Consider the following 25,673-nt stretch of genomic DNA (forward strand, 5'->3'; position numbering starts at 1 on the left):
AATACCTGCATCTACAGTACTCTACAGTTTCATAGTGACTTCAAGTATTATTGTCTCTCTGAAAAGCAGTAACCCTCTTCGACCACTGCAGGGCAGAGGAGAGTGACACCTCCACTGAAGCAAATGCTTGAATTTAAGAGTCATCCAAAGGAAAACTTGAGGGATACCTACCAACATGTAGCTAAGAAGACATAATACACATTTTTTTGACCCTCAATTCTAAAAAAAACTTACTAGTTAAACCTAAGATGTAAACATAAAGCAATTTGTTTTAAGTTTTTCAAAACAATCATTTGTTTTTACTCAAAGGTAGAAAAATGAAACCTTCCCCACATCACCTTATCAACAACATTTTCCATGGAATCCATTCTTTTCAAGGGAATCTGTCATATGACCTGAAGGGTTAAAATCTGTTGTGCAATTCCATTTGGTTTTGGCAGAGCTCGAAGCGCCAGTAGAAGCCCTGCCTCAGCAGTTTAGCTTGCCCAATAAAGCAGCAAGCTTCATACCACTGGGACAGTCTGACAACCACAGCCAGAGACAAGCCCATGCCACTCTGTCCAGCAGTCAGACAGGGAGAGGTCCCAACACGCACATGCACACCCACATTAATGCGTGAACAAATGCATGCAGACAAACCAAGTGCTCACATACATGGACATCCACATTTCTTCTTTGTGAACTTTTTTGGAAAATGCAAGAAAAATTAACTTCACTTTAAAAGTAGTAGATGGTGGAAATGCATGTTCAGCGCTTTATTGTAAATGTATTTTCAAAATGACACAATGTCACAGGAGCATGGACACACACACAAACCACAAGACTTGACCATCACTTCAAAGTTCTGGGGTTTTGGGCCATAGTCCAAGGCTCCTCACAAGAACACAGGAAATGACATTTCCTACATTTTGCAGGACACACAGTTAAAGAGAGAGGGAAGAGAGACACAGTGAGAGAGAGTGCTGGGAGAGTGAGTGGGAGTTTCTAAGTGGGAACAGAGCATTTACTGTTTCATATTACACAGAAAAAGGGAGAAAGGGGAGAAGAGTTAATGGTGGGCAAGGGCTCTTGTGGGTCGTGCAGCCAGGTTCTGTTTCATATGTAGCTGCTTGCTTAAGTGCTGTGCCGTTGTCTGGTTTTATGGATCCGCTGACTGTGGAAAATGTACTTCTCTGTAGTGGTCCTTGTCCTGACTAAGGCTCTACTCACAGGTAAGTTTCCCTTGTTAACAAAAATATAAACTAGTAAGGAGACAAGTGAAGGTGCAAGTAAGAAAGAAACTGTGTCTTAGAAATAACTTAATCTACGGTCGGACATAAAACATTGTGCAACATTTGGACTTTGTTGTGAAACTTAGGCATGAGAATGTCAAGCATAAAAAATACAGCTCTACAACAAACAAAAGCTGCAAATGCATCATTATTACTTTACTGGTGATGTTGTTGTAGCAAACAGTCCTTAGCAAATATGGCTTTATTTATCTACTTTGAGTTCAGCATGTTTGCTTTCTGTCATCAGATAAAACCTTACTATAATTTGCATTCTATAAACTGTCATAAAGTGAGAAAAAAGACTTGCAACTCATGTTTTCTGCACTATAATCTACTGGTTGTGTTAAATCTAGTACTACAGTATGTTGGTTTGAGTCCCTGTTGCTGTTTTTGTTGTCACTTTAACTAATGCAGGACAAACCCTGAGGGAGATTCCCCGAACTCACACAGCAACACAAAAACAGCAAGGCAAGCCAGATGGTCCCTGTTATCTTGTCGTGTTTCTCGCTGCCTGTTTTGGGGTGTATGGTTCTCAAGATGAATGTTTCCCACCTGTAGATTTTCTTCGCTAGTCTCATCACACATATTGTGTCCAGACTTCATGTCTCTTCTGGACTAGACCCTGCAAACAGCAGAATAAAACCCGAGTATCTTGAGGAAAGTAAAATAGTGGCACAAACATTGTGTTTAAGTTTCTTTTTAGTTCTCTTACACTTTACAGCTAGACTGAATTCCCATGTATGAAATGACATATATAAGGAGACCCAGTGATAGTGTGAACTCCACAAATCCAAGCAGCCACTGTGGGTGTGCACATAAACTTGCTTTGTCTAAATGCTACAATTATGTTTAATTGGCAGGAACTCTTAATCATCTTTAAAAAACGAACGCAGACTTTTTTTCCATGTGGAACACATTAGCAACTCTAGTTATTTACTAATATAAATAGCAACGCAAATCACACAAGCTACAAGATCCCAGCCAGTTGTGGGGAAGGATTATAGTTCGGTTTCATGCTATTCGGTCAAAAAGCAGAACATGGTTACAAAATATTAATTATTATATTCATCGTGAATAATTATTTTTTATTAGGAATAGACAAACATATAGTCAATGTGTTGGTCAAACAAAAGCATATTTGAAAAAATAAGTGTACTGTTTGTGTGTTTCGCCAACAGAGGTATGTCACGCCCTAAATGTGACAGTGACCCCTGGGCCGGTTGTCATGGTAACAGAGAAAGACAACTTGACACTGTCCTGTCTGGTATCTCAGAGGAAGAGGAGCAGCAGCACGCTCATCCTTCGCTGGTTCTTCTCTCCTCTTCCTGCTCCCTCTATCACGCCTCCTCCCTTCTGCCCACCCCCCTCTCCCAACGCACACGAGCCCTGTCAGTTTCTCGTTGTGAGGATGGGTATAAAGAAAATGAAGCAGTACGGGAATTATACCCGTCACTTCCCCGAGCCAAAGTTTCGTCTCTATGAGGAAACAGAGGGAGAGGTATACAGGTTGCGGATTATAAACGTGACAATGGTTGACCAGGGTTTCTACACCTGTAGAGTTCAGGAGATCCGCCAACACAGAAACACATGGAAAGCATCATCCAATGGTACCAGCACCACACAGCTCACAGGTAAAAAAGCTAATCTCTGTCCAAGTCATTGCATTGGGTCGTACACCATTTGGCCTTTGACACAAAAATGAATGAAAAATGAAAATATTCTTCTATATTTTCACTTTTTGCTATTTTTTTCTCAGTCATTGTTCGTTGTGAAACAGAGAAGATCAAAAGCAGGGAGGATTTCTCATGTTATTGCTCTAAAAATAATTTCCATGGAATACTCCTACCCTTGTAAGGAATTCCCTTACAGCTGCACACAGCTGGAGTGTGCTACATGTTATCTGTCAAATGTAAATAAATGAAGAGCAACCGTTTTTATTAACGGGCAGTAAGAAATGTGTAGCATGTCTTCTTTGACTGTAGCTGTGTTATTTGCCGTATGTCGGGCCTATGTGTATTTTAGTGTGACCCCAATCGTTCGGCATTTCCATTTCAAAACAATGAGCTCACACAGGCTGAACCACACTCAACAATATCACTCTCTGTGTGTAAGTGTGAGGGTAAAAGAGTGTTGCTTGGCTGGCTATGTTTAAAAACTCTGAAATGCATGATGTCAGCATTCTGGGTTTACTTTTATGCAAGCCTTAGGAGAAAATTTACAAGAGAATTCAGTTGCAGTGGAACTTCTTTAGTGTGCGCCAAGGTTCATGAACCAAAAACAACCTGAACAAATCTGGCTAAGAGCTTAATGGAACTTAAATTTTCTCTATACAGTACGATCTTAGATCCAATTTGACTGGGTTGATTGCAGGGAAGTCTACAACTGTGGGACGTTTGGCTGGGATAAGAAGGTTGAATAGAAATTAGTAGATTAGATTAAATTTTCGCTATAGCAACACCTGATGCAACCCACAGTTATGCCAAAAAAGCAGAGGTTTGAGTCACACAGAGCTATATGACAACGCCCTGCCCTATATTCAGGAAAATGCCCCACTAAGAAAGCCACACAACCTCAGGCATCTCGGACATGCATTGACCACAGAACCAGAAACACAAGAACTGACATTATAAGAATAAACAAAGAGAAAACTAAGTTGCACTGCAGCTATAGTCGAGGGAACCCCTCAGTCTGCAGATTTCAGCTTGCACTTCTCAGAGCAAAGGCTACACCCCACGGAGATCACTGGACTTATTTAAAAGGCCGAGGGTGATGGTTTATCCCATACTCCTGCCAACTTCAGACAAATTGGTAAAATGAGCAGACAAACTCCACAGTTAAATTCAGTTTTATTGGACTGCTCTCTGGCGTCAGATGTTTTTCTGCCTGTCTTCACAGCTGAACTCAGGAAGAGCAGATAAACCTATATCTGACGGTTTTATGATCTTCATAAAAATCTGTGCAGTGCTTTTTTTTTTTCTTTCTCTTTTTTTTCATGAGCTTGACTTTTTTTGGCATGCAACAGTTTCTGTAGACACATCTGTATGAAGTGTGTACAATAACAGCTCCCTAACAATGTGGTTAACCACAGTGTGAAGGTCAGATATGTGGTTTACTTACATTAACTGCTCTCATTATCAAAACATGCCTGTTCCGTGTAGTCTGTCACCTCATCAAATGAGTAAGACTCGACTGCAATTTGTCAACTTCACACGTCTTTTTCTTGGGATGATACTTTTCCTTTACTTTAAACAGTGACTAAGAAAGAACAAAATAAATCACAGAATTGAATTTGCATTCTAATAAAACCATCATAAGTTGGCTTTTATTGATAAATAAAAACACATATAATACATAATAATTGAATTTTTTGCATAGTTTTAAACCCTGTTAATTAATTTGTCAAAAAACTATAATAAAATCTAATTCTGAGGAACAGACAGAAATAAAGAATGTCTCTCTTAATATCACTGACCTATTTTTACTGTCTTCACACTGTTAGTGCACAAATAAAGTGCAAAATTAGCCAATAGCGAAGAGTCCAACAAAAGGAAGTAGAGATGCAAAGCAACGGGGAATCCCCCACCTAAACACTGTCCAAGAACAATATTGCTGTCAGCATTGTGTGTGTATGTGTGGGTTTGGCTCTCTCTTGATTCTTCCTTCATGACAGCGGTTTTGATATTTCTAGAAACCATGAAGCTGTCTGCTGTGCCCTCAGACAACAGTAATTTACAAAAATTTTATGTCTGGGCAAAGTTTTCTAACCTCAGTGTGACTTTTTTTAACAATTGTTTCTCCAGTGCACTTTACTCTTGAGGACGGTAGCAGTGAAGGACTGTGGCGTCTATTTGCAGGTACTGTTTTCATCCCTGGTCCTAATTCCACACTGTTACACAGAAGTTTGAACATGTCACTTTTCTTATGTTGTTTTTTTTTTGCCTATTTGTTTTGTAGATGTGTATCTGTGTGCTGTGCTGATCTGCTCACTGGGCCTGCTGTCCATTTTCCTGTTCACTCTGGTTCTCACTTGCCAGTACTTTTACAGAAGACACAGGCTTAAAAGTAAAATTGTTATTTATTACCTTACAGTAACTTCACGTTTATATCTTCCTGTTTCCTATTTAAGCTTTAATTTATTTCTGCTCTTTTATCCACAGCCAGTTATCTTTTGGTCAAGTGTCCAGAAAGCAGGTAAAATATGTTGCTTATTATAAAGAAATAACTCTGGTTGGAAATAAACACCCTGAAGTTTTAAAGTGTGTTTATTAACATTTAATGGATAAAATAAACTGATGCATCAACATAAAATAAAGCATTTCATAATTGATCATTAAAATAGTTGTTAGTGGCGGCCCTTAATATTACATCTCCTCTCCTCCGTGCAGCTCAGGCGAGACTGTAACCAGCTCTAGCAGTTCGTCCAGTTCCTCCCCAAGAGCACAAAGGAAAGACAACATACAGAAGACTCAGAGAAGGGCGACAGTAACACCACCTAAACTACCTGAAGAGCCACCGCCACACATACCAGCCAAAGGTAAAGTGACTTATCAAATTAGGGAAACATCGCACTGGCCTTAAATGGGATGCAAGCAGAAAACTAAAATGGACTAAATTTTAGTTCTCATTCACAGTTTTCACAGTTTAACAGAATGACACAGAGGAGACTGGTTAAATTCTCAAACCACGTCTCTCTGTGTGAAGTTTCAGTTTCCTCTCAAATTCCAAACACTGAAGGCATTAAAGCCAGTGGGGGCTGAGCGAGGCTCCAACCTCCCGTGATGCCACCAAAAGAAATTAGTGGGTAAAGAAAGCAGCACTAAAGGAATGCAACCAGCAAGTATAAAAGCAGAAAACGATACAGCCTCTCCAGGATAATTCAATTTCCGTGACAGAAACAGCAGAGAGACTAACAGAAAACAGTAGAAGAATGAAACTTTACACTTTATTTGGGTAAAATCCCGCTGAGTGTATTGTCTGTGTTAAAATCAACACTGAACGCTGCATTGACTGTTACGGAAAAGAGCTCCTATTTTTGTAAACTATAACTTGACTAATATAGTGTGGTTATAAAGGATGATTTAGACTCCAACTAAACAGTCATTTTTGTGTATTTGTTCATTCCTCCTGGCGGTTGTTTTCAGTCAATTAAGGTGGTCTCTGTTTTTCAGTGCCTGTTGCTGCAAAGAGACCTCAGAAGCCCAGAAGGTTAAAGACTCAACCAAGGAGATCTGCTGCTGTATGTCTTCTTGTTCTTAACCGTCATACCGGCCCAGTTTTCACTACTTCCATGTTGCCATTTATAAAACAGATGCACTTAATATATTACAATATATACAAATGTATTTATTAACATTTTAAAAGGTGTTTTCATGCAGAGTTGTTACTGAGATACATGCGTGAGGGAATTTGTCTCACGAGTACATGATTGTCTACAGGAGTTTATTGCTGTGTCTTCATTCAGTTATGAGCTTGATAATTCTATTTAGCTTTATTGCTTCTCAAACACAATTATTTATTTAGAGTGCTTCATTAGTTTTATATCTACAATAAAAGTGTCAAACAAGTCTATACAGAAGAAAACTACTTAAACTAAGGATTATCAGTATTTCTTTAGATGCCATTCTTGTGATTTTGTAGATAAATGAAGTCTTGGTGATGTGAACATTTCATTTGCACGAACATACTGATTAGATTAGTGTAACTTGGAGGAGCACTCCTATAGTACCAAGCCTTTTTCGTGTAAACTGAATGTTCCAAGAGCTCCTGCAAGCCTTGTAAACACATACTTGGTACAGCTGAGAATCACTAAAGAGATGTTTACTGTGGAAAAGGGAACAATGCTACAGAATACCACTGTTGTGTGTGGGAAAAATGTAAATGTAGATTCACTATTTCACTATATAGTTGCAACATATCCCTGAGCTATTTTTCTTTTCAACTTTTCCCTCCCTCCTTCAGCCTCGAGTATCACTGGAGGATAGTCTGACATATGCAGAACTGGAACTGGTCAGACCAAGGTCGGAGCCCCCAGCCTCCTCCAGCCCTGACCCCACACCGTCCAGCCCGGACACTGTGTATGCTCAGATCCTCTTCCAAGAGAAACAGATATAAACACAGCAGCTTAGCACCTCCTGGTGAGGGCAGAGATTCAGCTCTCTAAACTGAACCGAGCGGCATCAAAAGGACTATATTTATGAACTATCAGTATGGCATTTAGCATTTGTGTTTTGTAAGTACATGACAACTGTTGGTAAATGAGGGCTTTGTGTTTCCTCTGCGTGGTTCCATTCCAGCACAGCAGTTTTCTGTTGTTTGCTTGCTGGCATCGCTGGCCTGTGAACCAGATGTTTGTGAGAATGCTCTCACTGTTAACTGTTCTGTGTAAACTCAGGAGACTGTGTGGAAAGAAACAGTTGTCCCGGCTTTCTTACTGCAGTGCCATAAGGCACTGTAACACTCAGCTTTTTACATGCATTCATAATTACATCACTAATACGCTAAATTCATTAATAAATGCCTGGTTCAGACATTCAAAGTCTTTGATTCACATATACGCTGCTTTTAATTATCTCTTTAGAGTAGATTGTATTGCACAGATTCAGTCCATAATTCAACTGAGGTCACATGCAAAAGACAAAAACACCACAATATTAGAAACAGCTGCAGTGCATTTAGTGTCTGACATCTGCAGACCAGACCAAGAATGAGAAATGAATGAGTTCTATTATACGTACTAAGGGAATAATTCGATGTTTTGGAAATTTCATTGACCTATAAATCAAATAAAAATAATTCTACAGCCATAAGTTGTTAGCTTTGCTTAGCATAAAGACTGAAGACATTTGGAAACAGCTAGGCTGTCTCTGTTAAATGGTAACTGAATGCAGAATCCACTGACTAACACAGTATATCTCCTTGGTTTATTTTGTAAAATAAAAAAAATAATAAATGTGTAAAAATATAAGGCTGCATTTTTACAGGGGGTTATGTCTCAGGCAGAGGGTGTTTGAAAGTGGATTTTGGTACAGGCTAGCTTCTGATTTCAAAGTATAGTCAACAAGGGACATAAACAGCAAATATGAATCCTGGAAGCAGCAGGCATTATGCTCAAGTACCCAGGAAAGGTGAAGGTTGTAGGCTATTTTGTGAAGGTCAGTGTGTGAGAAATGGGATGAAGTGCTTGAAGAAAGAGAATGATGCATATCCACACCTCTCTCGCAGTGAGTGGGAGAGATGGAGAGAGAGACCATCATCCCCCACAGTTCAGACTCACTGACTAGGATGAACCTGCTAATGACTACATTTATTCAAATTAGACTAATTGTAATCATGGTTAATAATTAGCTTTACAGTGCATTATAATTGGGTTAGGCTACAAGATGGTTCTGCCTAGGTGCAATAATTTATTTGATTTAATTATTCTGAGGAACTCAATGGTTTGACATTTCATAACATAAAACCAGTGATGTAGAGAGAATGGAGATGGCTGTTGTCTTTAGAGAAGGTCATTGCTCGCTCCCTGGGAAAATTATGAGGACTATTTTCCACTCTATTAAGCTACTCCACTTAGCACAATTAGCCACACACACAAAGGTTAAAGAGAGAGACCTCTTCATTTATGATAGAGAACAGTGGAAAATGTGCATGAAAGCAAGAGATAGAGGGAGAGAGCATCCACAATCTGGACAATCTAAGAGTTCAAAATGGTTACTTATTGGATCAACAGTGCACTGATATAAGAGAGAGTGAGTAATGCACTCATACACTCAGGTCAATGTTTAGAAAGGGTTAAGTTTCATATCGTCTCTCTTCAGATTTCCCCAGGAGTGTGTTTTCAACGCCCAACAGTGATTACAGACATTGAACAGTCTGATGTGGTTACACACACACACACACACATCTGTCCTCAGTTAACTATAAACATACACAGAAAAGGCTGTGACAAGCAAAAAGGGTTCCTCAGAAAGACCCCAAACACATTTCACATCATCCACAGCACACATATTTGACATCACAGTAAACTTGTGGAGGATAATGATACAGGAAGATGAAAAAGCAGTCAAATCCTTATAAATGCCACATTACAAGGCAAATTGAAAACATGTGAAAAACAATGAAGGGGACAGAATAGTAAAATGCTTACAACTAACTAAACATCCTGAATTGTTGTTCATACCACAAACATTTATCAAAGCAAAACACTACAACCCTCATAGCAAAAAAAAAAAAAAAAAAAACAGGAAATGAGTACATAATATTGGATGCTTGATGTGCAATTTGTGAGAACTGCTCCAGCTCCATAACACTATTAAAAAGCTGCATTTCTAAGGGAACATTGGCTGAGCATGCTCACTCTTGGGTCATCATTCATACAACTCCTGGCTTCTGTTGCGGCTCCTAGTTAGCTCGGCTGAAGCAAGGTTTAATTTTAAATGATCTGGTTTTTAAAGAATGGTTGCATGTTTTCTGTTATTTCCCTCATTGAAAGTCACCCCGCAATTCTGAAACCAGTGGTTCCAATTTAATGAATTAATTAAGCAGCAAATAAATAAAAATAGAATAAAAACCTGATTTTACTTATGGTCAAATTTACAGACTCACCAAGGAAGATTTAGGCAATGCCTCTCAATACTTTTATTCAAATTTGTTGAAACTGAATATTTACAGTGAAAAATATAGAATTAAATATTTATGTATAAGGTGAAATAAAATTTGTAAACAAATCTCGTAACATTGTTCTCCTTGAATGCACACACAAGACAGTTGAAATAAACTCTCAGTGCTCAGTTGGTGTAAGACCTGAGACATTGATAGATTTTGTCTAAGAGGAGAACTGTGCTGTCACCTCTCACTCACATGTCCAGGTGAAAACTCTGCCCCAGGCATCACCTGCCAACAGCGTAGCATGGCTCCTACACCGAAGAGAGTAATGTATTCCATTAAAAAAAACATGCAGTAATACACACAAATACATATATACATGCAGTACATATAAGTTAGAGTTGGTGACTTTCTTTATAAACAGAGGTAAATTTGAAGTTGAGTTTAACCACAAACTAAATTCCACCTCTCACCACTGTGAGTGGGTGCATAATGTTTACTGTACCTGGACATGGCCAGAGCTGTGATGGCCGGATTATTCTTGTAGCGGCGTTGTGACACAGCCTGACTTCTGTGCAGCTCTCGACATAACACCAGCTGTCTCTCCCAGCCTTTAACCTGCCACAAGCTGCTCACTGTGGAGACATCAGCATTTATTTATTGCTGAATCACAGGGCAGGTGTCCACCCTGTCTGCATCCCTGACCCCGTTCTCACTAAATTTAAATGTGCATTAATACGGTGTTTATCTGCGGTCAGCAGGTTGTAAAATGGAGAAAAATCCCTTGAATATAAATGCTTCAGTATTACGTAAAGACTTGTCTCAATGTAATTTGCCAAGCATAATACTCCTATGAGGTGACGCGAGGCTGTAACCAATGTATGCCAAATTGGATCTGGGTATTATTGCTTTCTAAATTATACACGCACACACACGTCAGCAGAATTACTCATCAGTGTTTACTGCCTCTATGTTTAATAACTTTATAACAACATAATTCCTGCTAGCCCTAATGCTAGTGAGGGATGGGGTAAGTATTACAAGCTCTCATCTGAAAACCATGCTGTCTAGCTCTGAGATGAGCGGTTAAAAATAATCATCTCACACTTAAGGATTTATCTAATTAGATAGCAATGGGTGTCTTTCTCAAGCACAAAACTCTTTGTGCTACTGCATCTTAGTCTGTTTCACACTTGTGCTACTGTCAGCCATTCCCATCATCTGTGTTATTATAAATACAATACCTGCATGCATATCCTATCCTACTGCCAGTAACATTACCATGTCTTTCTGTTCGGTCTTGCCCTGGGGACACAAGCTCTTCTGGAGGGCCAGGTAATTGTGTTCTGGTGTACTCTGTCTTCCATATCTGTATGAGAGACACATAACGAGTAGCAAAATCAGACATAATTCAACATAATAGCAAAACACACTCACATACACACCAGCACGCGTCCGCCTTCCCATAACTCAAGGTAATAATAAACTAATAACAGCATTTGTGTGTATGTGTTGTGCATGTGACATGGGCACCCACTACAAAGTGAAGCCCAATTTAGAGTTTGCAGCTTTGATTGCAGAGGGGAAGCATATGCTTATATTAATCCTAAGCACACACTAGAAACACAAACAAACAAACACACACACACACACACACACATATACATATATATATATATATATATAGATGTAAAAGCTGCCAGACTGTGAACCCACCCGTATGATGCCATCTGCACAACCAGTGACAATGACGTTCCTGGAGTCCCACTCTTGTCGCTGCGTGAAGCTTACACACAGGATGTCTGCCTGAGGCCCACAGGAAGTGTCAGTGCAGGTCAACAGCTGACCCTTCATGGTCCACAGGTAAAGCTGAGGCCCTGCACATGATGCAATCTCACCCTTGGACAGAGTGATATGGAGTTGACACCCATGTGAGCACAGAAACACACACAGAAAACACAAACACACTAGGAGGATATGCATGCTGTCAACAATGAGAATCCTCCCTTCCTCATGCTGTGAAAAATGAAGGGGAACCACACAACAACAGAGGGAGAGAGCCAAAAACTATAAAAAACAGAAGAAAGAGAGCGAAGAGATTTTGAGAGCAGGGTAGATAGAGTTATAGAGATAATCTGACTTACAGTGAGTTCATTGATAGCCAGTGCAGAGATGCTGGTTGTGTGTCCTGCTAACTGAGTGACATAGCTTAGTTCCTCCATATCCCACACGATACATGTGAGGTCACAGGAACCACTGACTATCAAGCTGTGGACCTCAGAAACAGCCAGACATGTTACTGAATCTGTGTGACCGTAGAGAGGCTATGAAAAAAAAAAATTAAAAATTAAAAACAAATTCTGTACATGTACAGGCCAATACATTCTGGATGTTACTGTTACATCTGACATGCAGACACATTCACCTGTCTGATCTTCATGTAAGTGAGTTTGTCCTTGTTGATTGCTACATCCCAGACACACACCACAGTGCTGGTTCCTGCAGTGATGACAGTTGTTGGGTTGGGACACGCAGCACACAAAGTCTCACCCCAGTCACACAAACTCTCACAAAAGGCAAAGAGCTGGAGATGGACATACAGAAAGAGATCATCATGACGCTGTGATTATATACAAAGTATATGAAACCTATTTGATGGCATGGGTTTATGGATATAGTTTATCAGTTTACTGACACATTTGTAGTTTTCTAGGAATATTGATGCTAGTATTAAGACAATGAAATACTATGTTTTAATGTGTTATATTATCTTTGTTAATTTTGCACTTACACCAGAAGTACAAAACAGAAACCAAATTTCATTTCAAATTGATTCATAAGATAGAAATAGTACAGTTGGAAGGCTGTGTAAAACTGATCCCCATATACATACCTTCTCTGTGGCATAGTTTCCAAAGGCACAGCTGTTGTCAGGGAAGCCCCAGCTGAAGAAGGAGGTTGATGCAGGTGACAAGAGGAGTTGGTTTCTTTCCAGGACCACAACCTCTTTCTCCAAACATACTATTTGACCTACCAGGCCTCTCTGCAGCTCTGCAGATGCATTGACATTGTTTTTAAGAGTGGTACACCAGTGAAAAATCATGAAAAAAATAAGTGTGATGTACCAATAAAAATGACCTCATTCTGCCTTTTGTGTACCTGAATAAACATAGTGTCCAAATAAAGGTAATGGCTCTTCAAAAACATCACATTAAAGAGTTTTGTAGCTCAGTAAAGTTGAAGAATTTCATTAAATTGACGAAAGAAAACTGGGCAATTAAAACAGCTTTTCCCCTTGTTACAATAAGCTGAGGTTTTCTCCTAGAGGGAAAACTGTATCCTGGACAGTATAGGCTGTATGTGCATGTGTGTATGTGGGTGAGACAGCAGGAGAGAGGCTGTAATTGTGCCTGTAATTGACCTATTCATGCAGGAACAGGCAGGAATCATTATATCCCATCACCAGTTCTGTTTCTAAAATCCCCAGAAAGAAGCTGTGTCTGCATTAGTCTTAGCGTTCCTCCTCCTATTCATCTCTATCTGCTTATTGATCAGATCAGACACTCTAAGATTTAATATGAAATGTAATATGCAGGAATCTCTCCCTGAGCATTCACAGATTCATCTCCACTCCCTCAGTGGGCCTATAGAGATATTCAGATTATTAAGTAGGGCACAGTGGAAGAGTCATCTCCATATCGTAGCTGTAACAGATAGCTTCTTCTTCCGTTCCATAGTGTAAATTAATCTATGGACATTCTTGCTCTGGTTCAATGATTCCCTTGAGACCTAGGCACATCTTGTACATAATAATTGACATCAAACGGTGTGAAATACAATAAAGGAGGAACACAGATGGAGATGACTATAATATACCTCTGAATGGCTGTGCAGGAGTGTTTAGTTTATCCAGTTTGAAGAAAAATGGAGTAGGATAAGATGATGACGATCCTTCTTTCTTGGAGCCACTGCGAGGTGGATGTGGTTTGGTGAAGAGCTATGGGAAAGAGACAGATAATTCACAACTATGTTTTTTTATATCTCCACACAGGAAGTAATGTACAGTAATTTTCCTGCTTCTCTCACTTTGCAGCATTTATTTTTACCTGTTTGGGAACTTGGCCAAAGTTGCTTACATATCCCAAGATTGTGCTCCTTATCACAGGGTCTTTAGCATTCTGACGGCCTCTCTGAGCGTAGAAGTAAGGATGGAACGTGTTGACACTTTCTACCGCAGCTGGACCTTGTTGGCGGTATCCGAAAATAAGGTCGATCCACAGGTGGAGATGGGAACTAACATAGTCACTTTCCAAGGCCTAATCATTGCAGGAGATAGTTGCACAACAATCTGGTCAAGTAATCTTCCAGAACTACTACAGTATACATGGAGTGTGCAGTGCTCTTTGTTATTACAGGGCGACTATGTAAGGCCATCAGTCAAACTGTTAATATGAGAGTTTCGAAAAACAAGAAACTTCTGCACAAACCAACAATTGCACAACCAATCAAATTATTCAGGTACTGTAGGATTTCTTCCAAAAGTCAATTTGGAAGTCGAGAAAAGCAGGAGGCTGCACGGCTGTGTTATGAGCATATGTTTATGTTAGAATTAAAGAATGATTTGGGTTGAATTAGCCAGAGATTGGTTTTGAAGAGTTAATAAGGGAAAGTAGGCATCATGACCAGCCATATCTTTGTACCCAATCGTAATAAACCCATGCTTGAATAACAGAAAGCTGAAGAAAAAAATCATTACAGGGATGTATTGTCCTGAGTTAATTTGTCTATGGAAGAAAAAAAAACTATCTTCTGAAGTCACTAATTTTATGAGAATGGTGGGCAATATGAGTAGTTCAGTAGATTACAGAGTGATAAGCATCATAGATGCCCCAGGAATGGAAAAGGGAGGGTCACAGTGTGGAGAAATCCAGTCAACATAGAGACAAAGAACAGAGATACACAATAACCTCACACATGGAAAAAAGAAAGAGCTGAGAAAAAGAGAGAACATTCAGCAAATACACAGCTGGCAGAAATAATGGCATTATGAAAAAAAGAGTCTTGTGCCTGAACTGAATAGTTGCTAAATAGGCCAGTTGTCCTTCAATTAAACCTAAACTCACTGAGATAAGATGGACATGACAAAAAGGACAGTGGCTGTTGAGAATAAGATCTATCTCTTATACTGTTGCACGAAGAATGAAGACAAACAGACTGCAACTAACACTATTATAGAGGATACTTGTTAAAACACTAAAACAGTGCATCTTCTGTGTACATACAGCCACTAGTATTGACAAACATTATTGGGCCTTTTGGGACAAATTGACCAGACTGGCCAATTGTAACAGACAGGCCGGGTGAGGAGGTTCACTGACCTCTCGATGGATTCTAATGAACTCCTGTGGGTCACCCTTTGCCCATGGAGGCAGCTCCACATCTCCCAGAGGGGTGCCATCCTCCATACAGCCTGTGAAGATATGGATATGCAATATGTAAACATTGCCGGGTCACATTTCATTACTGTGTCTCATCCTTTTGAAGAGTACCTTGTGGAGTTGAGTGGAAAAAACAGATTCATTTAAAATAAACTATATAATATGATGTAATAAATATACAGTATTTGTGACCAGTTTAAAGGATTTACTTAATATAAGTGTATGGGGTCTAGAGACTAAGACTATGGTAAGGTGGACTAAAACATTTTGGTCTTTTCATGGGACTTACAGAAAATCAAAGCTAGCTTAATCTGATGAACACATATATTCACACAGTAGATCATTTTTGAGCCTGACCCAGCTGAATGTTGTTGGAGTTGAGCATGAAGTCGGGCAGGTAGAAGAACTCTGGGATCAGCTCTCTCACATCTCCCATGTTGTCTCTGGAGGCCGATTCCCACTCCTTCTTTACACTGTAAAACATCCGCTCTGGGATATCAAACCCTCCCTGTGAGGAGACGAGGCACAGCGCTGAACCAAACTTTGCAACAGGCACATTAATGAAGTAGTCTGCCTGAGTCAGTGTAGTGAACCATATTTTATATTCTTCATTCTATTATGTAAGCGAGAAATATTTGCTACTATTTGAAGGAAGCTTTTCATCTTTTTGTAAAATTCCATAATCTATGATGGAAATCTCATGAGAGAGAATGTAATTTAGAGTAAAACAATTACCTCAATGAATGAAAATAGCATATATGCTGGTAAACTCAGTTAGAGATGTAAATCCAGTTATGGATATTACGACACAACCATTATGAGCTTCAGAAGACAAAAAGGCACTGTAATTCACCAGACTAACATCTTTATTGCTTTATTCTGACTATCAAATATGCATGCCTTTTCATTATAATCAATTGGATGCTGTATTGTAAATTGGTAACATCTGTGGCTATTTGTATTAGATTCTTTTTGATGCTTTCTGTAATTATTTGCATATATATTGAAATCTCCCTACAATCTGCTTTCATACTAAAAAACATTGTTGCAATGGAATCTGGGGTGCCAAAAATAGTTAATACGAAGTCCCATTATTAGCAACATTATGTTTGAAAATAAAAAAGTGAGCATCTGGAATTCTGTGTTTGCAGTAGGTCCAGTGGGTTAGTGAAAACTGACTGATACAAAAGTGCACAAAGAAATCAAGACCAATTCAGCAGCTATTAAATTCAGAATATGATCTACCTTTAGAGTAAGCTTAAGATTAAGATTAGTTAGTATATTTTTATAAATAAACTATTATATATTATATTATAGTAATTATATAAATATATAACATAATTTATGCATAATTATTATTTTTTGTTTGTTTTTTTAAACAATTAATTTCACATTTCTTTTGTTATATTTAATTTTCTTGTTTTCCCTCTTTAATAGCTCACCTGCAGTGCCTGGAAAGTGTGTGAAAACGGCTCCATCCTCACAAGGAAGGAGGACACAATGATGGCTGAGGAGTAGTGGGTACAGTAGTGGCATTGCGCCAATAAATCTCCTGTAGAGTGAATCATTTCATAAGACGAGTTAAATAAAAAGTAATTTGAATGTCATAATTCAAAACAAATAAAGAAGCAGAACAGATACCTTCGCTGTTGTCCACTTCTTCGTATCTCTTAATAAACATCTGTTTTCTTTTCTCAGTTTGAGCTCCCATTGGCTTAGACAGGTCGCGGTAATTTGCTGGATTTGACAGATCAATTGTCTGTTGAGAGTTAAAATAAAAAAGTAGGATGGCATAAGGGTAAAAACACAACAAGAGAAGATATACACACAACTATTGATATTAATTAACATTTTATTTGGTGTAATAAAAAGCCCTAACGTTTTAACTAAAATGGTGACTGAACAACAATAACAAGTTTAGTTTTTTTTTCTAGGCAGCGATGTCATGAAAGATGATGAGATCTTACCTCTGATTCGTAATCAGTCAAGACCCAGGGGAACACTGGATACTGCATCAGGTCATTATATGTCCTCCCAGCAATGGTGTTCAGATGCATCAAGTACTCAAAGTTACTTATCTCCCCTTTCTAGGGAATCAAAAAACAGAAACACACTTTAAAGGACTAAACATTTCTAAACAAAACACAACTTGATTACTCTTTATGTCTGAACTATTTTGGGCTAGCAGTTCTCATTCACTACTGATGTCAAAGGGTTAATGAACTGGTACAAACAACCATGAGAAAACAAAATGGATGAAGAGCTGTGTCTATTCCATTACCTGCCATTTAACCAGGGTTGTCTTCTCAACCACAGAAGTCTTCCTAAAGCACAATAAACACAAATACTTTGAATTAACATCAGAGGATGATCACTGAGCAGTGTCTACCAACAAGTTTTATTTTTTTTTTGCTTGCTCTGTTGCCTAGCAACCAGTATTGAAATGTAACACACCAGAGTTGTGAAGCAGCAGAGAGGAGGTAAGTGAGTGATTCAGGAAACAGAAACTGGGTGTATACAGCTGTAGGAGCAGTTATGGGACTGAGGTGAGCTACAGTATGTACCTAGAATAAATAGTAAGTAGAGATGTGAAGGATGTGACACATGATGCCATCTGGAGGTTGTGAGGAAACATATTTAAAGTAGCTAAGACTGTAATCTGTGTGACTAGTCTCAATCAGAAAAGTGAGCATTTTAAAAGATGAAGTAATCGTTTCCTTGTATAGTAAATTTGTATTGGATTGCTTTGACATGCAGAGATGAATTATTACTGGTCAAAAAGGATAGTTCACTGATTTCCTAGAAACAATGGCAGACTTCCTAATTCAAGGCTAAGATAAACAATTTTCTTATTCAGCTCTCTGGTCTTTTCAGCACCAACTGAAAAGACTAAACAGACTGTAAAGTGATATTTTTACAGGCATCTAGGATCAAGGGCACACACCTGAAAGTTATCTACAAAACAGAGATTGACTTAATAGTGTCAAGTGTCCATCTAAACAAAACATTTAGACTAAATGACAGTGTTGCTGAACATTTTACTATGTATTTTACTCATTGAACACATTATCTAAACTGGATTAATCTAAATTAAGAAAGCATTCAGCTGCTCCTGAAATCGCTTTTCCCTCTGTGGGCCAGTAACATGGTAATAAAGTCCTGGCGCCAAGCACCCCAGTTGCTAAGTAACGCTATTAAACAAGAGGAACCTTGACTTTCCCTGTTTGGTGCAGGGACGCTAGGGAAATGCTGATATACACAAACAGATCATTCCTGATCTTTCCTCTCGACTTTGCAGCCCCATAGTGTGAGAGGACTATCAGGTAATATTAGCACTTCTACATGCTGACCACATTTCAAAATGTAGTTTTAAGGTGCTGTTGCTTTGCTGTCATTTTTGTACAAGGACCTAAGCTGAATGGCCGGTACACAGGAGCTGAAGCTGCTGGTATGCTTTTAAAGCTGAAGACTATCTCATCATTTGATTAACATCAACTCAGAAAAAAAGAAGATAAAATATGGTGAGTACATATGCTGATTTATGTTGTGTTAGATTAAAGGTTTAAAATAATAATTAATAATTAATAATTAAATTAGGATGCATACAAAAATGGGGTTAGAGGACTACGGGCTACTTAAAGTGTATTCAGTTTCCAGCACCAATAATTCCTCCCCTCATCCAATAACACCTGACCAAATTATTTTGTAAAACTACACTAAATCAATCATTGTATTTGGCCCAGTGTATGTTATCTAATTGCAGGAAATAATTTCATGCAATAGTTTTCTATAGGAGGTTATAATGGGAACAAGCACCAGTGGATAACCTCTCTCATCCTGAGGATGATGAATGAGGCGAGAGAGGGCCTTGGGGTGTAACACAGACACAAACAGACACACACCTTGCTCTTTTAGACAGGGAAGGGAGAAGAGCGAAGCCTTCATCACACTCCTAACACTCCCTAACTATCATTTATCAAAGTCCTGATTTGACTCTACGGTATGTGCATGCGCAGTAATATTGAAGTACAGTACATCCATGTCTGTCAACACACACTGTTTGTATTTTTGGCCAACATATGGACACACACACATTGATCTTTCTATATTTGTGAGTACAATTACTGAAGTAATTTTCTAGCCCCTTATCGTACCTTTAATTATCACAGCCCCAACCCTTCACCTAACTTAAACCTTAACCTTAAAAACACATCTTAACCCTCAAACAGCCCTTTGAGGTTGTGAGGACCACCCAATATGTCCTCACAATGATTGTTTTGTACTACATTTTGTCCGCACAAACATAGGAAGACATGAACACACACACACACACGCACGCCCTCCTTGCCTGAAACGAGCCAAACAGCTCAATCAGTTGAATGGTGAGGGAGCATCAGCACTCATTTGTTTTTGCTGTATTACCCAGTGTCGCCTCTCTCCTATTGTTCCCCTGCATTAGCCTTAATTAGAGAGTCATGCTCTTAAATACCCCCATGGGCAACACTGGGTGAACACGCACTAGAGCAGATATAACACCGTGGCACACACAGTCACACAGACGCACACACACAGCACTCAAACTCTCATTCCTCAGAGAGCTTGCGTTCCCTACTCCCCCAGGCCATACATAAGCCCTTGTATCTGAATAAATCACATCAGCCTTACACACACATACTTACACGTAAACATACACACAACACATTTATTTGCTACAGTACTGTGTGGTGGTGTAGATTAGATAAATTATTGCAAACCAGCTTCTTGGGGGCAACTATCACAAAATGTGAGGCTAAGCTGAAATGTTAAGCTGAACTCTTCGGGAAATCTCTGTGTGTTGCAGTACCATGCCCAAAGGAAAGGCAGCCAAAGGGACAAAGGTGACCCTCAAGATTGCCAAAAAGGCAGTAAGGATGACCCCAGATGGACGGCGCAGACTCACCCTTAGCAACATGGGTATAATCATCTTTCCAAAGTGCATCTTCAAATTGACCAATGTGGACGAGTTGGACCTCAGCCGCAACCAGATACAGAAACTCCCAGATAACATAGGGAACTTCTCGTCACTCAGATGGCTGGATCTACACAGCAACAAGCTGGAGTCTGTGCCAGAGTCAATCGGAAATCTGGTGGGACTAACCCACCTCAACCTCGCTAATAATCGCCTGACCTCTGCTGGTTTGCCCGACACATTGGGTCTCCTCACCAGTCTGAAAAGTCTCAATCTGGGGATGAACCAGCTGGACTCCCTGCCTACCACCATGATGGCCCTAGACAGTCTCCAAGAGTTAGGACTGTTTGATAACCTCTTCATCAACCTACCAGAGTTTCTTAAAGTCTTGTGTAACCTCACTAAGGTTAACATGAAACAAAATCCTTTATCATATATTCAGGGTGATGGTGAGGGGATGTTGGACGATAAATGTGACCCAGAGGAAGGTGTGTACCTGGTCCATGAGAGCAGCCTGTGTAGGACATGTCTTAAAAGATGTAAAGATCAGGGGGAAAGACTTAAAAGAGGGGGAGGAAAAGGAGGAACTAGAGGGGGTGGTGGTGGTGATGCCTTTGAAGAGAAAAGGATAAGAACGTATCCAGGACTGATTGCTCCAAACTCAGTGGCTACAGTCAGTCAGGATGTGTGGAGAATAAGAAAGGTGGAACATGGAGCTGCTGACATCATCTTTACAAATTACAAAACAAATTAGACAAATGTCATAGACATTTTTATTTAATTGTGCATAATATCTACCTGTTTGTTACACAACTATTTTAGATGTATTTTCCATTTCAACTGATGAATTAAAAAGAGTGATTCAATGAAACATTGTTGTTGGATGTAATTAACTGATTACACTTACCTAGCATTAGCAATGACCTCAGCAACCCCTCTGCCTTTTAATGTTGGCACAACTGTGCACAGTCTGCAGGTATAAAGAAAGAGGAGTGACTACAGATCTAGATTCAGAATGTTATAAATACCTTTTTAAAAATATAAGTATAAATGTTATACTATATACTATAATGTACTTTTTATATGCAGAGACGTGATCTTTATTCAGGAAGACCAAGAAGGCTGAATGTCCATTTTTCATGAAGACCTCAATAGCATTGTCCTAATAGAAAGAAAGAGGCACAGAGTAAATTAAATTCACAACATACATATACTAATGTGCATGTTATCTCAGTTCATCTGTGGGAGCATTTGCATGTCTGACCTCTAAAAGGAAACGCATAAAGTGGGCCTCCTTGATATCCTCATAGAGCCAGCGTCTGCAGCTGGCTGATGGCAGATCTTTACTCAGCATGGAGGAAATAAAGGTATCTTTCACACTGGCAAAGAAAGCAAGGAGCATGTTGACTAATGCATGACAAACTGAAAGTCTATGCTAATTATACATTTTTAATTGCACACAACTGTACCTGCTTGGGTGGTGTTTCCTGCAACTAACATCTCCAGATGGACTGAAAGTGAACCCCTCACACAGGAGGAGGCTGTCCTTCCCAAAGAGCAGCACCCCTTCTGTGACTCTGAGGCCACTCACTATCACTACACACATCTTAGCATTTACCTAAAGAGAGACAGAAAAGAGAGACACATTAAGCCTATTGAGAAAGACACAATACACTTCTACACATTTCTCTCCTGGGACATGACACGGCACCAGCGCAGAAACTCCAGGCTTTACTTGATTGATCATTTTAATCACATATTCTAATCATTATTAAAAAGACACAGATGAACACTTCATTATCAGAGCTGATTGATGGAGAGGAAAAGGCCTGGCTCCTTTTTCAGCAATGTGACTGTGCGTTTCATTGAGTGCCAAAGTGGATCCACATGCTGCTTTCAGCGCTGACTGTGGCTAATGCTAAGTGCATTGTGATAATGTGGGGCTAATTCTATTGTCTCCCCTCATTTCACAGTGAGTGTGTACACCTGGCTGTCTCCTTGTGTTGGCCCCTCTGCAGGCCCTCTGGGACACAGTGCCCAAAAACCATATGGGGCCCCAGCATACCCGCAGGCCCCTCACAATTTATACTAATCAAATCAGACTCTCTACCCTCAGACATGGAGTCAGACACTTGGTGGAGGAGGAGGCCATGCCTGGCCATTATTAGAGGAATTAATCACTGCCACACACACAATAGGAAACCTGCTAAGTGATCGGAGCTCCATGTCTGAATACACACATAAATACATGCTATGATGGATATTATCACTTGTCATGTGAAAGCATTTAAGAAGAGTGAAGGTGAGTGAGTCTCAGCTACATGGCAAAGCAATTTTACAATGAACTATAGTATCCTGGTCCGGTTTTACTGTATGAGAGTTGCCATCAGTGAATACAAACTGGCATCAGTGCTGTCCCTAACAATAACTAGATTTCAGAAAAAAATATTTATTGTTATCATAGATTAAATACACAACAATAAACTTGTTTCCTTATCTCCTTACTGTGCTCTGGACAGATATGCGTTATCAGTCTGAGGGTGATTTAGCTGATGATGGGAAGAAGGAGAGAAAAGGAGGACTTTTATTGACTGAGAGCCTAATGTCAGACCATTGATTTCTCCCCACACACATTACTGTCATAATCACACTATTGGCGCTGGCAAGCTAATTATGAGTGGGTCTCCCTTTGTGTGTTTCTGTTTGTGTGTGTGAGTGTCTGGTTGCATGTGTGCATTTTTCAGAGCTAATGACTGTGTTCATTTGACAGGAAGCTCAGCAGGACTCACACACTGAACCACTGCAAGACAACAGGACACACTTGCACACTTCACACACTTACTAAGCAGATGTAAGACAGCTTGCATCACCTCCTACTGTTTTTATTAATACTTCTGTCAGAAACATTAAAAGCCGCGGCTGGTTGCCGGAGCGATGAGAGTCCCTGTCAACATGCGCTTTGGTTTCTAACTCACTGGAAGAATGAGAAGAGCTGAGCTGGGCCTCGACATTAAAACATTACACTAATGAGGAAAGATGAAATTCTGATAGCAGCACTGGGCTATCGGAATCCCTTAGTCTACATCAGATAATTATGATTATGAATATTAGTAGGGTGGGAAGGAGTTGTGCTTGTGTTTAGGCATGTTGTTTTAAGCCCAGCATATCGACATGTCTTACTGAGCTACAGTACCTCCTCTCCAGGGTGCAGCTCTTGCAGGATGATGCGTATGTCAGGGCAGTCTTGTGTGTGGGAACAGGGTTTGGGAGTGAAGGTGTCTGGTGGATCCTCAGTGACAGCAGGCGTCTCATTCAGAACAGGGAAGAAGGTCAGCCGGTCACAATCCTGCCCTCCTTCATCCTCTTTAGCCTCTGCTCCAAGATCACACAGGATTTTGGGCTCTGTTGCAAAAGAAAGATATTTTCCTTCCGAGCTAACATCCAATACCCACATTCTGGCAAAAATAAGTCAGCAGGCCTGTTGTCTTTACCCGTGTCACTTTCTATGTTATTTTTGTTCTCCTCAGACACGTCAGTCCTTAAACCCACCCACAGCGATCCAAGCACCTGTTGAAACAAGCGACAATGATGACAGATGCATTAGTTACTACTCAAACACTTAACTTGACACTTTTGCACCTATCCTTACTTGAACTAAACTAAACTAAAGCACTATACCCGTTTAGACCGCCTCAAAGCCTTCCTGCGGATGCGTGATCTGGTCCGGTTCGGTCCTTCAGCAGCATCTTGCACCCAGTCTTGTCTCAGCAGCACACCTGGGCCAGGGCCAAACACAGCTCTCTCCCTCAGCAACTCGGCCTCCACATGTAGCCACTTCAAAGTTACTCGGTCCCACTCACTAGCTTGTAACTTGAAAAATAGGCCAAAGATGGAATGAATGAATGTCACAGAGGTAACATTAGGTGACATTGCAGATCCAGTTTTTGCATTTTTATAAATATTTATTTTGGTGCACGCGGTCTAACATTTCTGTCATACCTGTGTATGGTTTGTCCTGATATTCTCAAACATGCTGTGGCCTCTTTGTCGATGTGACTCCATGTAGGACAGAAACTCCTACAAGAAAAGGAGAGTAGCCTGATAGGTGCAAATGAAAAGAGCAGGCAGCCCAATCGCTCTTCCTCTAGCTCATATTGTACACACACGCAACACACATCAAATATTCACAGATTGTATATTCATAATGGTATTGTTGTTTCCTCATGCAATTACAATGCATTCATACAATTACATCTATTCTAAATTGCATTCACTGGGCAAAATAAGCTAGTGGCTACAGTCTTACAATAACCCTGTCTGGAAATGTAATCATTTGCTTGTGTGATCTAATTAACATAAACATTAATATCACTGAGCCACGCCACAGTCAAGGGCGAGGTAAGTGTGTAGGCACCTTTGCTGTGGGTGAGTAAGTGTGTATGTGTCAATTAAAAGAGAAAAGAAAAAATAAATAGAAAAACCCAAAACAGAGCCGTGTTGGCACTGCAGGATGCTCATGTTCAGCAGACACACTGGGATCATATTCTGACTGTTAACTGCTTCATTAAGCCCATCATCACAGCAGTGCTCGCTGGGAGACTAGTGAAACAACATGTGTCCATCCACACAGCTGACCCAGGAAAGCCATTTAATTGAGTGAATGAAAATGCAGTAACACTTTATGTCGAGTTTTATTTACAGATGCTAATTCTGGGTTTTGCAGTATAACCCCGTGATTGCAATAATTGATTTCAAGCACAATCAAAAGAAAACAACTACTTCTGTAACACAAGAGATGCAAAAACTTAATTTCAGAATAAACCCGCGCATAAAGTTTTTGTGTCAAAAAAAAAAAACTTTGACAAGCCCTCTGGGGAATGAAAACTGTTTCTCTAAATGACTGACTGTCTGTCCAAATGAGAAGTTGTGCAAAGAAAGAAATAAAGGAGTAATTTGAGGGGAGATTATAGAAATATTACAGACAGAAAAGAGACTAATAATGAAGTTTGCAAACTAGAGCCGTGTTGCGACAGATAAACAGCAACTCGGCGTCATCATCTCCTAATTTCATTCCTTCATTTGGACAAACATAAGTAATATATAGCATTAATTACCCTATTTAGCAGATAGAAACCTCATTGGCTTTTTAAATGCTGCATTAAATACATAACTCATCTCTTCCCTCTGCAATTAACATTAGAACATCACACTCATTTCCATTTTAATGACTTCCCAACAATACGCCACCTTTGATGATAAGGCAACATAATGTCAACTTCATTCTGGGCTGGCAGTGAATGTGTAATGAACTTAACGTGATCATTAGTGCTGTTAATTATCTTTCTAATATGAGGACACAGATATGATTATGGAAACTGCATTCGCTGATGAAATAAATCTCTAGAAGCATTGCAC

The 25,673-nt window shown here is 39.7% G+C and overlaps 3 protein-coding genes across 7 annotated transcripts in view; 2 read left to right on the forward strand and 1 right to left on the reverse strand.

The window, feature by feature from the left end:
• Positions 1 to 918: 918 nt before the first annotated feature.
• On the forward strand, positions 919 to 9,508 carry vstm4a (V-set and transmembrane domain containing 4a). The gene is made up of 8 exons (XM_026355562.1): positions 919 to 1,211; positions 2,450 to 2,902; positions 5,072 to 5,125; positions 5,226 to 5,333; positions 5,429 to 5,462; positions 5,657 to 5,805; positions 6,440 to 6,507; positions 7,230 to 9,508. Exons 1-8 carry the CDS (start codon positions 1,163 to 1,165, stop codon positions 7,380 to 7,382), a joined length of 1,068 nt encoding a protein of 355 aa, XP_026211347.1. The 5' UTR covers positions 919 to 1,162; the 3' UTR covers positions 7,383 to 9,508.
• The window catches only part of wdfy4 (WDFY family member 4), a 35,086-nt gene continuing 18,278 nt past the window's right edge, over positions 8,866 to 25,673 (reverse strand). Inside the window, exons 42-64 of the mRNA XM_026355561.1 lie at positions 24,258 to 24,335; positions 23,937 to 24,128; positions 23,750 to 23,825; positions 23,452 to 23,660; positions 21,728 to 21,876; positions 21,523 to 21,637; positions 21,335 to 21,420; positions 21,166 to 21,228; positions 17,592 to 17,634; positions 17,278 to 17,397; positions 16,952 to 17,069; positions 16,753 to 16,862; positions 15,668 to 15,818; positions 15,251 to 15,342; positions 13,979 to 14,188; positions 13,749 to 13,869; positions 12,766 to 12,923; positions 12,298 to 12,456; positions 12,017 to 12,196; positions 11,589 to 11,771; positions 11,154 to 11,241; positions 10,378 to 10,507; positions 8,866 to 10,183 (exon numbers count right to left, since the gene is read on the reverse strand). Coding sequence (XP_026211346.1) covers positions 10,120 to 10,183; positions 10,378 to 10,507; positions 11,154 to 11,241; positions 11,589 to 11,771; positions 12,017 to 12,196; positions 12,298 to 12,456; positions 12,766 to 12,923; positions 13,749 to 13,869; positions 13,979 to 14,188; positions 15,251 to 15,342; positions 15,668 to 15,818; positions 16,753 to 16,862; positions 16,952 to 17,069; positions 17,278 to 17,397; positions 17,592 to 17,634; positions 21,166 to 21,228; positions 21,335 to 21,420; positions 21,523 to 21,637; positions 21,728 to 21,876; positions 23,452 to 23,660; positions 23,750 to 23,825; positions 23,937 to 24,128; positions 24,258 to 24,335 — 2,895 coding nt within the window. The 3' untranslated portion in view covers positions 8,866 to 10,119. The remainder of the gene's footprint in view (positions 10,184 to 10,377; positions 10,508 to 11,153; positions 11,242 to 11,588; positions 11,772 to 12,016; positions 12,197 to 12,297; positions 12,457 to 12,765; positions 12,924 to 13,748; positions 13,870 to 13,978; positions 14,189 to 15,250; positions 15,343 to 15,667; positions 15,819 to 16,752; positions 16,863 to 16,951; positions 17,070 to 17,277; positions 17,398 to 17,591; positions 17,635 to 21,165; positions 21,229 to 21,334; positions 21,421 to 21,522; positions 21,638 to 21,727; positions 21,877 to 23,451; positions 23,661 to 23,749; positions 23,826 to 23,936; positions 24,129 to 24,257; positions 24,336 to 25,673) is intronic.
• On the forward strand, positions 17,646 to 21,131 carry lrrc18a (leucine rich repeat containing 18a). Of its 5 annotated transcripts, none has more exons than XM_033326354.1 (3): positions 17,646 to 17,790; positions 18,717 to 18,831; positions 20,151 to 21,131. In XM_033326354.1, the coding sequence occupies exon 3, from the start codon at positions 20,155 to 20,157 to the stop codon at positions 21,010 to 21,012; it is 858 nt and encodes a 285-aa protein (XP_033182245.1). In that variant the 5' UTR covers positions 17,646 to 17,790; positions 18,717 to 18,831; positions 20,151 to 20,154; the 3' UTR covers positions 21,013 to 21,131. The 5 variants fall into 5 exon arrangements, with proteins under 5 accessions (XP_033182245.1, XP_033182248.1, XP_033182247.1 ...); XM_033326357.1 differs by lacking the exon at positions 17,646 to 17,790 and adding an exon at positions 17,793 to 17,856; XM_033326356.1 differs by lacking the exon at positions 17,646 to 17,790 and adding an exon at positions 17,797 to 17,886.

Source organism: Anabas testudineus, chromosome 15 (assembly GCF_900324465.2).
Source record: "Anabas testudineus chromosome 15, fAnaTes1.2, whole genome shotgun sequence".
Taxonomy (NCBI): Eukaryota; Metazoa; Chordata; class Actinopteri; order Anabantiformes; family Anabantidae; genus Anabas; species Anabas testudineus.